The sequence below is a fragment of the Drosophila guanche genome, unplaced genomic scaffold, assembly GCF_900245975.1.
Source record: "Drosophila guanche unplaced genomic scaffold, DGUA_6, whole genome shotgun sequence".
Classification (NCBI taxonomy): domain Eukaryota; kingdom Metazoa; phylum Arthropoda; class Insecta; order Diptera; family Drosophilidae; genus Drosophila; species Drosophila guanche.
The window spans coordinates 15,131,878-15,147,480 of NW_022995743.1; the positions used below are offsets into that span (position 1 = coordinate 15,131,878).

The 15,603-nt window shown below is 44.5% G+C and overlaps 1 protein-coding gene and 2 non-coding genes across 3 annotated transcripts; all 3 read left to right on the forward strand.

The window, feature by feature from the left end:
- Nucleotides 1–2,425: 2,425 nt before the first annotated feature.
- Trnag-ucc lies at nt 2,426–2,497 on the forward strand. Its single transcript has one exon. It is a non-coding gene; the product is annotated as a tRNA-Gly (tRNA).
- A 5,694-nt stretch (nt 2,498–8,191) lies between these two features.
- Nucleotides 8,192–8,263, forward strand: Trnag-ucc. Its single transcript has one exon. It is a non-coding gene; the product is annotated as a tRNA-Gly (tRNA).
- Nucleotides 8,264–14,506: 6,243 nt separating this feature from the next.
- LOC117580018 lies at nt 14,507–15,452 on the forward strand. The gene is made up of 3 exons (XM_034266242.1): nt 14,507–14,786; nt 14,851–15,005; nt 15,082–15,452. Exons 1-3 carry the CDS (start codon nt 14,573–14,575, stop codon nt 15,406–15,408), a joined length of 696 nt encoding a protein of 231 aa, XP_034122133.1. The 5' UTR covers nt 14,507–14,572; the 3' UTR covers nt 15,409–15,452.
- The last annotated feature ends 151 nt before the right edge of the window (nt 15,453–15,603 follow it).

Consider the following 15,603-nt stretch of genomic DNA (forward strand, 5'->3'; position numbering starts at 1 on the left):
CTAATGGCTGTGATTTTAGCTCTACACCAACGCCAATATTCCATTCCATCCCTAAACATCCCTTGAGCTTTCCATTAAGCACACAATTTCCAAAAGTTGCCAAGTCAGCGAGGTGAGCTGGGGCTGGGGCAGTAGTTGGGGCTGGACTGGTGCTGGCAACAATTAAGTGGCTGCTCTCAGTCCCCTGTCAAATGCAAATGTGACTCCCCACATGCTGAACTCGACATCACATCATGAACCTCTCCTGCCGTCTTCATCCGCCTTGAGTGTGGCCGGGGCCAAAAACCTGCCGAGTCACAAATCGATGCGTAATTAATTGGCTTGAGCAAGTTTCGCATGCCGCATGCCGCATGCAATTAAAAATTCATATTCAAGTTCAATGTCTGGAAACTTAGACACACAACCAGCCTCTCTTTCTAAGTTGCTTTCAACAGAACGCCGCATGTGGCACGGCGAACAATTTTCGCTTATACCCGCACTCGTAGTCGTGCACATAAGCATCCTTTGGATCTTGGGACTTGTTTTGACCATTCCCTGGTCCATGCATGGCCCCATGCCACCACATGGCTTGCCTTACTTAGTTGCTGTGTGTGGGCTCCTCAAGATTGGCGGCGTCTGCACACGGTGGTGGAGGGTTCCTCGGTGTGTCCGCGGGGGGGCTGGTGCTGGGGCATGTTAAAAATATATGGTCCGTTGATTACCGCTTGCTGTGAATTTTGATTATGCAGTTTCCGTTTCGTTTTTACTCCTTTGATTATTTTTTTACATTTTGCATATGTAATTTTGTGGGCAAAAAGCCTTTTCAAGGACTGTTCAACTTCCAGCACAGCGAGGGCCATAATTAGTTTGTTGGCCAATAAACTCGTTATAACCGTTTTATGGCCAACTAATAATTGCGAGTAAAAGCTACAAAGTTTTTCTATTTTAAGAGTATTTTTATTCAAGATTCAAGTCGCTTCGAATCTACACACAATCCAACCTAAGATTAGGCCCAAAATAAATAATGATTAACTCAATTATCTACCAATATCCGAAACGAAACGAAACGAAACGCATTGTATTTTTGTTCAATAATCCACCATGACTAGACAAAAAGTCTTTTTGTTGGGCGATTAACCCCAAATAATGAACGCAATTAACCAAAGTAGACGTCTCAATAGGTAACCCCAAAACGAGTAAACCAAAAGAAATGAAAAATCTGAATAAATAAATTGTAAAAGAGAGAAAAGAAGCAAACTCTTTTGAGAGCAACAGGTTCCAGCTTTGTTCCAGCTTCAAACTTTGTGCCAGCTCCGACAATGACATCATTGGGCGGGCAGCCTGTGTCAACCGCATTGTTCTGGCCAAGAGCAATCGAAGTTACCACAGCAGCCGACCCCAGCAGAGTCCCAAGTCCCATCAATTATGTGTGCTGTGCTGTGCCGCCATGTGGCATGGTCGAAAAAGGTAGCCAAATAAAATGGGCATTCATTTGATAGATTTTGATGTATTGCCTGCAATTTGTAAGGGCTTGAAGTATTCTCCACTCGGATGCGGGAAATTACCGACACGCTGTGAGCGGATCATACAAATTAATTAAATACAGAGAGCGATCGATCGGTTCACAAAAAACGTTAGGGAGTCCAAGTCAAAGATCAAAACTAAACACGATTTGGTTGTTTAGGCCTCAAACTGCCCTGCCGGTTGGGTTTATTTCCTCCACGCTTTGCATGGCTCATTTGGTGTTCGGTTCGCTTGTTGGTAAATCAAACATCTGAAAATGGTGTGTAATAAATAAGTTTGGCTCGTGGACCGCCTGTGGATACCAACTCCTCTACAATCTGCTTTAACCTTTTGTGTGGTGCGCTGCTGCTGCTGCCAGTCTGGTGCGAGTGTGGGTGGGTTATTTGACCTGACCCACCAGGCCGTGTCTTTGCATAGAAAAGCTTTTTTAAATATGAATGAGCCTCGCACTGGGGTGACCAATTGAAAGCGTACCAACATTTGTCACGCGGGTTGGGCATTCTTTTTGGTATTTTAGCAGCTTTGGCAGCTATTCCAACTCCAAATGACTATTTTCAATGGAATTGTGGATCATTTCTTATCGATAAAGAGTTATCTATGCTCTAATAGATCTTTAACCCATTAATTTTAGTTGAAAAATACCACTAAAAAGAAGTTCTCTGCATTGTCACATTATTTGAACATTGGAATTTAGAATCTTCGAATCTTAGAATTTCAGTTCAAGTCCAATTGGTTCTGGATTACTTCATAGTTTCGCCGCGAACCGACCCCATTTGATAAGCTAGAGAAACCAGAGATTTCCGCTCTCAAGCGGCCTAATGTGCCGTTTGATCTAATTATAGAATGGTTTAGTTTCAGTCCGATTCCAACGTTCCAAAGTCGTGCCGATCATGGGGGTAGAAATTCTCCGACCTTTAATGTGGCGTCGGTGGTGTAATGGTCAGCATAGTTGCCTTCCAAGCAGTTGATCCGGGTTCGATTCCCGGCCGACGCACAAGTAAATTTTTTTGTTGTCGTTTTTATTAAGTTCTTTTCTTCTTTTTTTTTATTCATTATTTTATAGAAATGGTTTGCTGTAATTTAATTTTCGTTACTTTTACTTCCGAATCGATTTGATGCTCTCAATTAAATTTCAGTTATTAAAACTACTCCCCCATCCTCCCACTTTACTGTTGTGTTGTTTGTCATCAAATATTTGCATGCAAAATTGCTTTATGCTGACTCTGCCACAGCCCCGTAAGGAGTAAATATTGAAGCCAATAATTTAGTTCTGGCATTTAAGATGGAATTCGCTCGGCCAGGTCCAAGGTCAGTGCAGGGATGAGGCGAGAACTAATTAGTATTCCGTTTTCATTCAGCAGAAGCGTTTTGTTTGCACTAAATTCTCTAAAACAGATTTCGTGGTGTCTGTATGTGTGTGGAGTACAGCCAAAGAAAAATGTTGGGAGACTTCACGATTGCTCCAAGACTTGCGTTGGCTATTAAGCCGATCACAGCGAATGCAAACATTTTTGCTTGGCTGTATCGTCGACACTTGCTCTGCCTCGACTCCCGTTGTGTCTCTCTCCACAAGTTCATTTGCTATTCATTTCGTTGCTGTCCTGTGCCTCTCTCTCTCTCTCTCTCTCTCTCTCTGTCTCTCTTGACTTATGCGTATTACTGCAAATATCAATTAATGCACAGAACGTGCGTGAAATATTCAAGCTGATCTTTTGCTCCCACTCCACACTCTTTCATCATCGTCGCTCCATGGTATTGGGGGTCCTGCACTGGACCCGCACTGACCTTGGATTATAATCAAGCAGCCACATGCAGAGTGGGGCCGGAGATAAGAGCTCGCAGACGGTTAACATAATTGATTTGCTGCTCGATTTATGTGTCTGCCCTGCCAGAGAGAGAGAGAGAGAGAGAAGAGCACTCCCAAGGTAAGGTGTTCTCACTGCGGTTAGTCGGCAGGGGTGGCCAGAGGGGATAGGGTCAAAGTCACGCTCGCACACAATCGTAACGATTTGCAGCTGCCCTCAGAGTGCCCTCAAATATTGTTCATGTTCATGGGATGGGTACCCTTTCTGTCCTGCGGGCATTATGATTTTGGTCAAAACTTTGTCACGCAGAGACTGAAGCATTAAATACATTGGAAATACTTCAAATACAGAAACCATAACGCTGCCAGGGTATGAGAGGCTTCCGCACTCTATGCTAGATTTTCTTTACTGCTCTGGTAGTTTCCATAATTGCAACAATTAAATAGAATGTGGCACAGAGTGGACAGACACAAGTGGCTACTCTTGGTGTAGTATGTGTAAAGCATGCTTCCCTGCATCTTTAATTACCATTGAGTAACCAGCAAGCAGCCACACACAGCTCACAGAGAACCAAGCGGGGGTGCAACTAAATTTTTGGCTAAGCAAAACCAGAACTCTGCCACTGCCACTGCCCCGCCCAGACATGTCCTGCCCTCTGTCTTGGCCACAAATTGAGTAATTTGCATCCCTGTACTTCATTTGATTTAAGTTGTGACCAGCCAAATTGGTAAATGAAGAACCCGTCACCCGTTACCCCGTTTAACTTGTAAATTTTTCTACACATTTAGACTACAAGATACCCGTTACTTGTAGTCCGTATGCTAGAATTATTTTGGTAGAATAACAGAATACAGAATTAGACAGAATTTACACTAATGCTGGATTCTGTCTCCTTCGGGGAAATGTTGTCTCTTACGACTGCCCTTATACCCTTTGCTGGCTCTCTCTGTTGTGTTTTTTATGCTTTTTGCATTTCAATGGCTGTCACGCCCCCCCCCACACACACACACACACTCAGCTGTCCAGCAGTCCAGCAGCACGTTTCATTTTGTTTATTTGGGACTCTCCATCGGTTGAGTTCGGTTCGCTTTCTGGTCCATTTCGAATTCGCATATTTATAGCAGTTACTGTTGGGCTGTGTATTATGATGACCATTGCTCTGTGGTGTGGTGTTGTGTTGCTATTGCTGCTCACTGTTTCAGCTTTTTGCGGCATTGCTGCTGCGGATGCTGTTTCTGTTTCTGCTTGTGTTTGTGTTTGTGTTTGCTCTGCGGCATCTTCACAGCTGAGTGATTGCGGCCCAATATTTGTCTTTGTCCACCGTAGTGGCCACTGGCCCTTGTGGAGTTGTGGCAGGGCCGCTCTTCTGTGGTGTCCTGCGGGAAGGACAGTGCTGCGGAGGAACAAAGCGAATCGAGACTATTTGTAATTGTAATTTTTGGCACATACGCATAAATGAATTTTCCACGAAAAAGGGGTTTTAAAATGAAATGCCCATTTATTTGAAAAGCCACAGAAAGGTCATCAGTGTGCACCGAAAATTCGATGGCAAATCAATAAAGCGCTGGAAGGGCATACAAATAAATGTTATTTCAATGTTCTGACACTAAATGGAATATAAACGAGCCACTCTCCATCATTGGCAAAGCCGATGAATCTATTCGGGTCAGGAGACACTTGTTCGCTTGTTCTAACCTAATTAGCAGCTCAATTTGTTCTAGACCCCACATACAGCACATTGTCGATGTCATCTTTGTCAATCTTGTGGAATGATTTGCATATCCATTTAGCATTCGAGATTGTAGATGGCATCTGTGCAAGTATCTGACTGCTGCCATCTCCAGCCCAATCGGGTCTCGCCCCTTATTAATGTCTCTGTTCCATTGCCAGTCCATCGAGCCAACGATCTGTGTGGAGTTTAATTAAAAAGGATCTCCGGCCCCGCCCGCCGTTGCCTTCCAGCCACTCATATCAATTACGTAGACGATTAAGCCAAACAAACTGCCAACTGATTGCCAATGCATGCCGATGCCAGAGCCAGAGCCAAACTTGGCCAAGATTGGGCTCTCATCTCGGTGGCGTGTCATCGTTAGAAAAACGGACAGCACGAAGCGAAGCGGCGGGGACCGCGTTACGCACACGAATTGTCAACTGGTTAAAGGGGAAAACTGGTTGAGAAAATTGCAACCTTGATTGCATCTGACCAGCCGCAGCACGCACACACAACACACACAACACACACCACATCGAGTGATGCGGGAACGGTGGAACGGCGGCACCGGCCAGGCAGCACTGCCTTAATTTGGCTTAAATGGCTAACCAAATTGCATGGCCACTTCAACACTATGCAAATGCCTTTCGCTCTACCTCTGCCCTCTCTCCGTGTGTGTGTGAGTGGCTGGCTGCGTGTAATAATTTTCCAATTTCATGCAATTTAATTTCCGTTGTCATGCGAAAAAGAAAATATTTTTCATTATTTTGGCTCAACGCAAGGCGGATCTTTTTTTTTCTGCAGACTAGTCACGGCCAACGACCACGACCAACGAGGATGGCCAAGTTAATTGCATTCTGTTGTTGCATACTGTAATTCTATAGTTTAACCGTTAGCCACAGGCAGAATTGATTCAGGCAACGGGTTGGCGGCGGTTATTTCTGACCCAAAATGTTAAGGAGAATATACATATATTGCCCACCGATCTGGTTAGAAAAATAGTGAAAAATCGGACTCTATCTTATAGGGCTGTGGACAATCCAATATATAGTATTCAAACAATACCCAGACACGATCCGTGAACAAGTTGCAACAAGCCTTGGCATTGCCCATTCCATTCCATTTCCTTCCATTCCCATTCACCGGCCATAAAGTGCAGAATTCATGGCTCCGCGGCGGCGACAACAGACAACGGACAAGGGACAACGGACAAGCAACATGCAACATGCAACAGCAACATGCAACTCCGTTCTCACCTTGATCCCAATCAACCTTTGGTGACACTGGCGGCGGCTGCGGCGGCATACACATCCTCATGCAACATGCCCGCCGCATAGCGTTAACTTTTCGCTCTCTTGTGCGCCGCCTTTTTTGCAGCTTCTTCATGGCCAACTAATTAGCCAGGCTCAGAGTGCAGGGCATAGCGCTACGATCTGGTCGCGCGATGGTGCAACAGTTGCACCTCACACACACACACGGACGTACAGACACACAGATATACGCGAACAAAGTGAGCGACTAATTTGCTGAAAATTGCTCATGTGGTGCACATTCTAATTCTATTAGCTAAGCACCGCAGGGCAATTATGAGACACCGCACAGTGGATGGATGCCGTTGCTTTTAATTTCCGCACGCACACTGAGGGGGCAGGAGAGCAGCAGCGCTCCACCAGTCGGCCACTGTCCTACGGTGTCAGTTTATTATTTTTTCCTCTTATTTACTGTCCTGGCCCACAGACAGACCGCTGTAAATGTTTAACTTACGCGCATACAAATACATGAAACATGAAAAGATACAGTGGATCGCAAGTACCCCTCATCCTCAAGAAAAATAATCAATAATGTCTAAACTTTAATCAGCTCGGCACTAAGCAATATTCCATGTCAACACCCAAAATTATGCCACAGAATTGACTGCTACAAGAGCATATTCCCCATAGCCCTATATACCCGTAACCACAATATTACAGAAAACATTAAATTACAATGCAAAAATCTGGATGCGGAAGTTTCCATAATATAAATATGTGCATTACAAACAACAAATTATACTCCACAAAAAAAAAATAAATATCGTAGAATTGTTTAATTGAAATTTTTGATTAAGGCAACAAACCGACCATGGAACAATGGAACTTTTATGCAAAAATTAATTCCGAATGGTGAATTTTTGCATATGTGATGGAAAGTTGATCAAACTATTTGCAAATCAACTAATTATAAGCTCTCCCCTCCTTGCACTAGCTGGCACATTTCACATTACTTACTTGATAATTAAATGAGAGTGGAATGTTTTTGAGGAGTGCGCAGTTAAAGAAATATCTCTGCACAGATGGAATATGCTCAGCATCATGGGACGGGACGGGTTAACTTTCAGTGCAAATGTCTGGCAATGAAGAGTTGCTCGCTCACCAAAACGGAGCCTACACTCCGAATCTACCGGGGAAGAGGAGTGAGAAGAGATATTGAAGTTCCATGTACTAGCGCTGAAATGCAGATGATTATGATATTTGCCGACTGGCAGAAACTTTTTTAATAAGTTTGTCAAAAGCAAAGTCTGGCAGAGGCCTCGCAGAAACTTGTCTGTTCCGCAGCGGGTCCCCTTCTCCGAGCTAGGCATTTGGCATTTGAGCTGTTGAGCAAGTTTTATCCGCAGGCAGGCAGTCATGGCTCGAACAGGCATCCATTGACCTTTGACACCAACGCAACACCTACTCGGGAAGGTTTTCGCCAGTCACCAGTGGTTGGAAAAGGCAAACAAATTTAACCAATTACTCTCAAAGCAAATAAGCAATCAACATAAATATCATTTTATTTATCTTGCGGCTGCTCATAAATTCAGCACATTTCTGCAATTTGTAAGCGGAAGCTAACGTCTCGTCTCTCTCTCTCTCTCTCTCTCTCGCTCTCCATCAAAGGTCAGCAGCAAAATTAAATGTAAACTATTGCTCATTAATTATTTATTCGGTTGATAATTGCTGATTTATGCCCTCAAAGTCTCTGCCAATTCCACAAATTATATTTTATAAACTAATTACTAATTATTATAAGAGCATATGAGAGCCCTTTTCTCTCTCTCTCTCTCTCACTCTCTTCTTCTAACTTTCGGCTATCAATGCGCTCTCGCGTCGCTTTTTCTGAAAAGGGGTAAATTTCCGTTCTATTCCAAGTGGCGTCGGTGGTGTAATGGTCAGCATAGTTGCCTTCCAAGCAGTTGATCCGGGTTCGATTCCCGGCCGACGCACAAGTAAATTTTTTTTTTTTTTTTTTCACTTTTATTTCATATTTTAGTTTTAAGTTTTATTTTATCAGCATGGACTTAACTGTGTCACTGTGTTATTATTGGTAAGTGAATAAAATAAATAAAATAATAAAAATTAAATCTGATTTTCCATCACAATTAATTGTTCATCAAACATTTGTCTCCCAAGAGACCACATTTTGACTACTTTAAACACCTACATTTAAGGTAAATCCTTATGGGGATGACCTACCCACCAATCAAATAATTTATGCAACATTTGTCTGCCATAATTCATAATTTTCCAAAACAAATGAAAAATAGAGAAACAAAAAGAAAAAGAAATCCAACTGTTCTTCTATTTGATTCTTTTTCATTTCCCGTTTGAAGTGACGTTTCGCATTTGAAATGTGATTCAGCGGCCAAATCAAAAGCTGAGCCGAAACACAAATTATCCATTAGACCGAATGTCCATTCTCTGTCATCATCATCATCATCATTACTATCCCCACAATGAACAGTTTGGTTATTATCAATTCAAGGCGATTAAACGTTTATCGATTGACACGACATGGCTGGTGGTCCCCCCGGTTACCCATTTCCCGATCGCCACCCCACCCCACCCCAATAGCATTCCCATCGCTGCTGTCAATGCTGTCAACATAATTAACGGCAAATGTCTGGGCCTGACTGGCAGCCACCGTCTCAGACATTGGCCCATGACAAGAAGTTATGCGATGGATGACGATGGCCGGCCATAGCATTCCCGATTATAGTCTCATCGCTCCCGTTGTAATTTCCACGCATAATTACACGAAATATGTAAATGAGTGAAGGCGTCGCCCATCATTGACTTTGACTTTGAATTTCCTCAGGGTTTCCTTCCTGCAATCTGCAGATCCTCAGCATGTTTGCCCCACAGATTGAGATTCTGCGGTCTTGGCGGTTATTGTTTGTTTGAATTATTTATATGAAAGGTGATTACGCGCAATTAATGCCTCAATGCAATGATGGGGAATATTGAATATATTGAATATATTGAATACCTATGCTGCACATACCGCGCAGGATAATTGCGGACCATAAATTGCCAAGTCAGGGGATGGGAGATGCCAAAAGAAAATTCAATGACTTGACGCTGGCTAATGCTCGGGGGCCCGCTGGCAAGTCCGTCTCCTCCTCTCTTCATCGTCTAGTCGATGTCATTGGCTGCAGACATTCTCTAGACATTGCATCCGACCAACCCGGCCAGACCAGCCAGCCCAGCCAGCCCGCCCGCCCTGTGGCCATATCTCATTGTCATAACGGACAGTGCTGACAGTAAATAATCCATCAATAATTGCATCCTGCACTTGCCTGTGCCTGTGCCTGTGCCTGTGCCTGCTCTATCTCTGCCCCTGTCTCGCTGTCGTTGCTGTCCCTGTCCTTGCCCCTGCCACCAAACTGTCCCTCCTGTCAGCTTCGAGTTTTTCCAGTTGCCTGCCCGTGGGGCTTTCCACTGGCATTGGCCATGGCCAATGCTTTATGTCAATTGTGTTGACATTAATCATGGCAGTTTTGATTGTTGGATGTCGCTGCCCACCCAGGGCACTGACAACTAGCAGAAATCCCGCACTAACTCTGTATCCAACGCTTTGGGTGTCCATTGGATTCTGATGATTGACCAAGTTGTCTATTTCCAAAGATTATGGCAGGGCTGGGGCTAGTTTGCAGCTGGAATGTTATTCCAGTTCATTCAGTTGAATAAACGAGGATGATTGGCCAACAGTTTTTCTAATATTTTAATTGACTTTTGAGTTACAGTTAGTTACAGGTTAAGTCCCCTCCCCCTCAATTGTTCACTTTCTCTTCTGGGAAAGTGCAACTCTTCTGCACAGCCTTCACCCACTTCCGAGACATTTATATGTCAGCCACAATCTTTGAGTCTGCCCGCCTCCGCCTGAGCCCTGACCCAAATGCGGCGGCCACAAGAGCGCACCTGGTGGAACCCTAGCCCGACCACCCTTCAGGGCGTTCGTCTGCTGGGGGCTCTTCAGTGGCAAAATAAGCCTGATGGCAGCTCTGGCGGCCACAAACACTTTTACGCCTGGATGCAGCCACGAGCACCACTTTGTGTCGAGCCGTTTCGAGAGGCACGAGGCAAAAGGTAAGCGCCAGTCAGCCAGTCAGCCAGTTGCTGCATGGAATGGGTGGAGTTTCTCTCTGCTATTTTTTTTTCTTTTTTTGCTGTGTGTAGCAAAACGTGAATAAAACGCCAAAGCATAGACCGCACACGGCAAGCCATGCAAATGCTCCCACCAAAGAAACACGGAAAATGCCGCAAAATGGGCTCCAAAGCAAATTCACTTTTACAGCTAAAAGTTCTTCACATGAAGATGTTGGATGTTACCTTTGCCAAAATGTCACCATTAGTTGGCCCGGAAAACACTCTGAAGGATCGCTCTCTCTCTCTCTCTCTCTTTATTATTTCGCCCTTGAATAATTTCAACTAAATTGAGCAAACTGTGAGCCGTCTTTGACTTTCTTCCAGCTTAAAAAATGATTTTCTTTTTTCGGTGCGTGACCGACTTGCATTCTGTTCTGTTGATAATTACTTTACTGTCCCAATGCCTTCCACTGACCGCATTTCGTAGTCCTTCCTCGGTATGACCACAATTGTCAATCGCAGCGTCAAAACTCAATGCAAACACCGAATATCAACGCCAACAACACAACGTCCAGTAAACTGTCAATTACTTGAGCTATTTTCAATCAACACGAGTCAAACAAGGCCCTCAGGCACACACACCCACACACTCAGCATCAGCATCAGCATTGAGGGACTCGACCGACACACACACACATCGAGCGAATTACAAATCTCCAACGCACAATAAACGCAATTACAAGCGTGATGCGAGAGACAGAGAGAGAGAGAGTGCTCATGCAGTTAGATAACTAGAGAACGAGATACATGGAAATAGAGGGACAGAGCACAAACCACAGGCCACAAAAACGTGGCTGGGCGCAAAAGGATTTATGCAACTACCAGACACCCCACGACAGGGATTGGAATTGGGACTAACACTGGTCCATAGTCACTGCATATGGCCAGCATGATTGAAGGCAATTTGTGAGAAAACAGCAATTTCTGATAAGTGGATGGGGAGCAGGCAGGCCAGCATGGAACACAGATCTAAAGGTGACCAAATAACCAATCAGCATTCAATTATTAACACCAAAGTCCATGAACTAAAAGGCGTGACTGTGAGTTAAACATTTCCAATATTTGCAATATTTTGAGAACTCCAACGCAGCTTTAATTTCGTCGCTGCAAGTGGGTCGAGTTGGTGTCAATTTTGACAGCCAAAACCCAATGGCTCTCTTTCTCTCTCTCTCTTGGTTTTCCAAATAAAAGTTTTGTTTCCATCAGTTAGGCATTTACATATGTATGAATGTGTGTCAGCAAATATTCAGCAACAAAGATACGGCCAAAAGTTCAATGCATAATAAATATTTTGTATCTTATGAGTTTTGTCTCACATTTCGAGTATCTGTCCGCCCGTTGACAATGCCCTGAATATGATAAATACCTGCAAATTGTTTATTCCCTATGGCACATAAATCAAGTGAGTAACAGAGTGTGTGTGCATCCATGAAATGTATCCGAGGAGGTGTAAAATCCTTGTCTGACTTATTCATGAATCTTAATTGGTCTTCGATGAGTTGTTGTGGCTTGTATTTCGGATTGATTTGCTTTTAATTTGAAAAGTTTTCCAAGTTCTTGGGGAAGTTTCCGACTTCGGGGATTAGTTTCTGCTTGAGTCATTGGTGGATGGATGCCTAATCGAATAATCTTCTGGGTTTCAGTCATGAGTCTTCTCCTGCTGCTGCTGCTGCTGCTCAAGTCACAGCTCTCAGGCTTTCTTCCGCTGATGATTAGCGCATTGAACTACACGGATGCCAATCGCGAGGCTCCGAACAGGTTCCCTGGCTGCCTGCACTGCCAGTTTGCCGCCTCCTTGGCGGTGCATCCGCTCCCAAAAGTTCTCTCGGGATCAGCCTGGATGCGGCCCTCGTTGAATGGAATGGCCGGCATACGCAATTCCAGCGGAGTGGCGCACGATGTCCTGAGGTACACGAACCACTCCCTTGGTGGGTTGGTGGGTGAGGCTGCTGCCAGGACTGCCGAGGCCATGGGGCACGAGAAGGAGGATCTCTCCACTTCGACCAGTAGGCCAGGTTTCCTGGCCCCTCGTTTTCTGCCCGCTGTGCTGGCCGTTGAGGCGCTTCGTGACGGACAGTCACGGAGTTTCATCGGAGTTCAACGGCTGCTGCCTGGTGGTGGTCAGCCGTTGGGGCAACTACTCGTCCGCCTGTGCCGCGCTGGATGAGTTCCAGTTTGTGGTTAGTGGCGAATGGAGTGGCGCTACATGCAAAGATTAAAGAGAATCAAATGCTTGGATCGGCATGAAATTGTAGTTGGTGGACCCAGGGGTCATTTCTCTATAGCACCCAAGAAGATTGTGATGAAAGGGAAGGGAGGGAGGATGTCGCAGTGCAACGAGTGAAGAAAGTAAAGCTTAAGGAAGAGCTGGAGTTAGCGGAATGTAGAGGAATACATCGAAGAAAAGGACACAGAAATAGAGATGAATGAGGAGAAAACGCAGGAGTTAAAGGAGGACAAGCGATCCATCTTGGACGGATCCTCTGGACATCTGTTGCTCCACCTTTTCCTTTGAAATACTTTTGCGTGGATTCATTCGCTACCATCCACATGTAATGTCCAATCTGTTCCGCACTCATTTTCATTTGTGTCTTTTCCCTGCCCTCAGACCGTTTCTAAAAAAGTTTTCCATCTTTGCGCTCTGTGGCTCACAATTTTTATAACCATTTCTGTGTTTTTTTTGTTGAGTTTTTCGTTTCGGTTTTCTTTTGTTTTCCTCTGCACGCATTCGTATCCCCCAATTCATCTGCTTTGCATATTTCCTTGTTATTTTTTCTGTATTATTTTGCGTTCTTTTTCCATTTCGGAGGCTTAGTCGGGGGTCCACCCCACTGAAGCGCTCCCTTCCCGCTTTGCGTTGCGATTGTGTAACGTAATCCCCTCGTGTTGGTTTCCTTTGCAACGTCTGCTATAAATATATGCAAATAAGTACAGTTGTGCTTTAATTTGTGCAAGTCCAACAAAGTTTTCGACGGGTGTGACCTTCCCATTAAAGTTTTTTCCACGGAAAACTTTTCCAACCAAAAGATAATCTGATATAATTGAAATGGGGATTACCGTAAGCTAAACTATTGTGCCGCTGAACCACTTTTGAGCCGCTTCTGAAGCAGAACCATAACTGTGTACAATCTAGGTACCAGGAAGTACATATGTACGTGGTTCGACATTGCTTATGAAGAGCTGAACACTTCATTCAATTAAAAGCACAAATGTCTTACTCGGCCCTATCTATTACACACCACGATTACTTTTTTGTGTGTCATAAAAAATGATTGCAATAACTCACACACCGATCCGCGGCGATAAGTCAAAGATAACCGAAAGGGACATAAAATACGTAAGCCAATTGGCTGGCGATGGGCAATCGAAAGACATTCAGAAATTAAGTTAAGAAATTGACAAAAGTTGACGAAAACAAAACCCCAAAAAATGTTCATAAATCATAATTTAATTCAATGAAATCTCCAGACAGTTATGGTCATGCGTGTGAGTCATGGTCAAAGTGTCATGCAGCTAGCATTTCCAGAAAGATAGATAAGATCCCACAAAAGCCCAGCTGTGGATCCACTTCAATGGTCATGCAAACACCATGCGTTTCGTGATACTTGAAATCAGCACTAAACTGAGGAAACATCTTGAAGTTATTTGCCCTAGAACTACGTAATTATACCGAGTAATTGTATTTGGCCAGGGTATGCTGTAACTCGTTTTAAGGAGGAGTCTTTTCAAAATGATTCCACAAATAACTCCACACATTTTCTGAAGCATCTCTGGAACTTTAAGTACTTTGGCAACAACATTTTAGTTGTATCTATTTAAAAGTAAGAACATGTTGCCATAGATCCGCTCTTGTAGCCAGCTTCCTGAGGTATTCTTTTGTCGAAATATTAACCATATAATTATTGGCTTTATTCGTTATCAACAGCTGTGAGGAGGGGTAATGTGATTGATGTGGGCTGGCGGAGGGGGCACGGGGACACTTTCAAGTGGCTCAAATGCCTTTGAATTTTTGGTGTAGTGTTTTCGAAATCCAACTGCAGTTTGGTTTCAGTTCGGTTAGGTTTAGCAAAGGTGTTGGTTGTTCGCTCCAGTAGCCCATAAGAAATATGCTGCCATTTTGGTCTGGATTTATTGCCTGTCTGTTGGCTGTTTTGGTCGTCCCGCAGACCCTTGCCTGGGAGTCGCCAGAGCTGCAGAATGCGGCGGAGCCGCCTCAGTGCTACAGCTGCGAGGGCATCAATTGTCTGAGGACAACCAAGCAGAATGTGACCATCGGCTGTGCCGATCGTCTGGACATTTGTGTAACCATCTACGAGGACTGTGAGTTGGCTGGTGATCAGGTTCCTTAATCGTTTGAGACGATCCAAAATCATCTCTTCAATAGTTGCTGTCAGCGAGAGAGGCTGTCTGTCGCAGATTTCACTGGCAGGACAGGCCAAGTGCCACGCAAGAAGTCCGGAGTGCCACAAATGTAGCGGGGAACTGTGCAACAATCAGGGACGCAGCGACTTCAAGTGCCTTCAATGCAGCGGCTCTATAGTAAGTTTCTCCTGCAACACCAACTCCAAGTGCAATGCTCTACGGATACATATATGCTCTCTCCACTCCCCATTAGTCAGACACCTGCAACGAGGGAGCCAGCTCCTCCTTGAAGGCATTGCAGTGCGGCCTTTCGACTGCCAGCAATTCCTATTGCTATGTCAAGATCGTGGGCGAGCACCTCCAGCGGGGCTGTGCCCTGTCCCTGAAGGAGCAAAAGACTTGCCTCGACAGCACAGACTGCTCGCTCTGCCTCCCGGATAGCTCGCTTGGCAAGGACGTGGCCTGCAACACTTTCAACTTGGCCTACCCCAAATCGAGTGCAGGATCCCTTCAGGGTCAAAAGATGTTTGCCCTAAGCTTGGCTCTCCTTAGCCTGCTGGCCCTTCTTCTGGTCAATTAGTAATTTGCCAAATCCAAATAAATGAAAATTAATCAATCACCCAATGAATGTTTTTGCCTTGCCTTTTGTCCAAATAATCGTTTAGTTGGTCATGCGAGAGGCATGTGGAATGATTGTGGGCAATGGAAACGCAGTGAGTTCTGTGGAGAGCACTCAAAAAAAAAAATACGGCTGCACATACAGTGATGGTCAGTC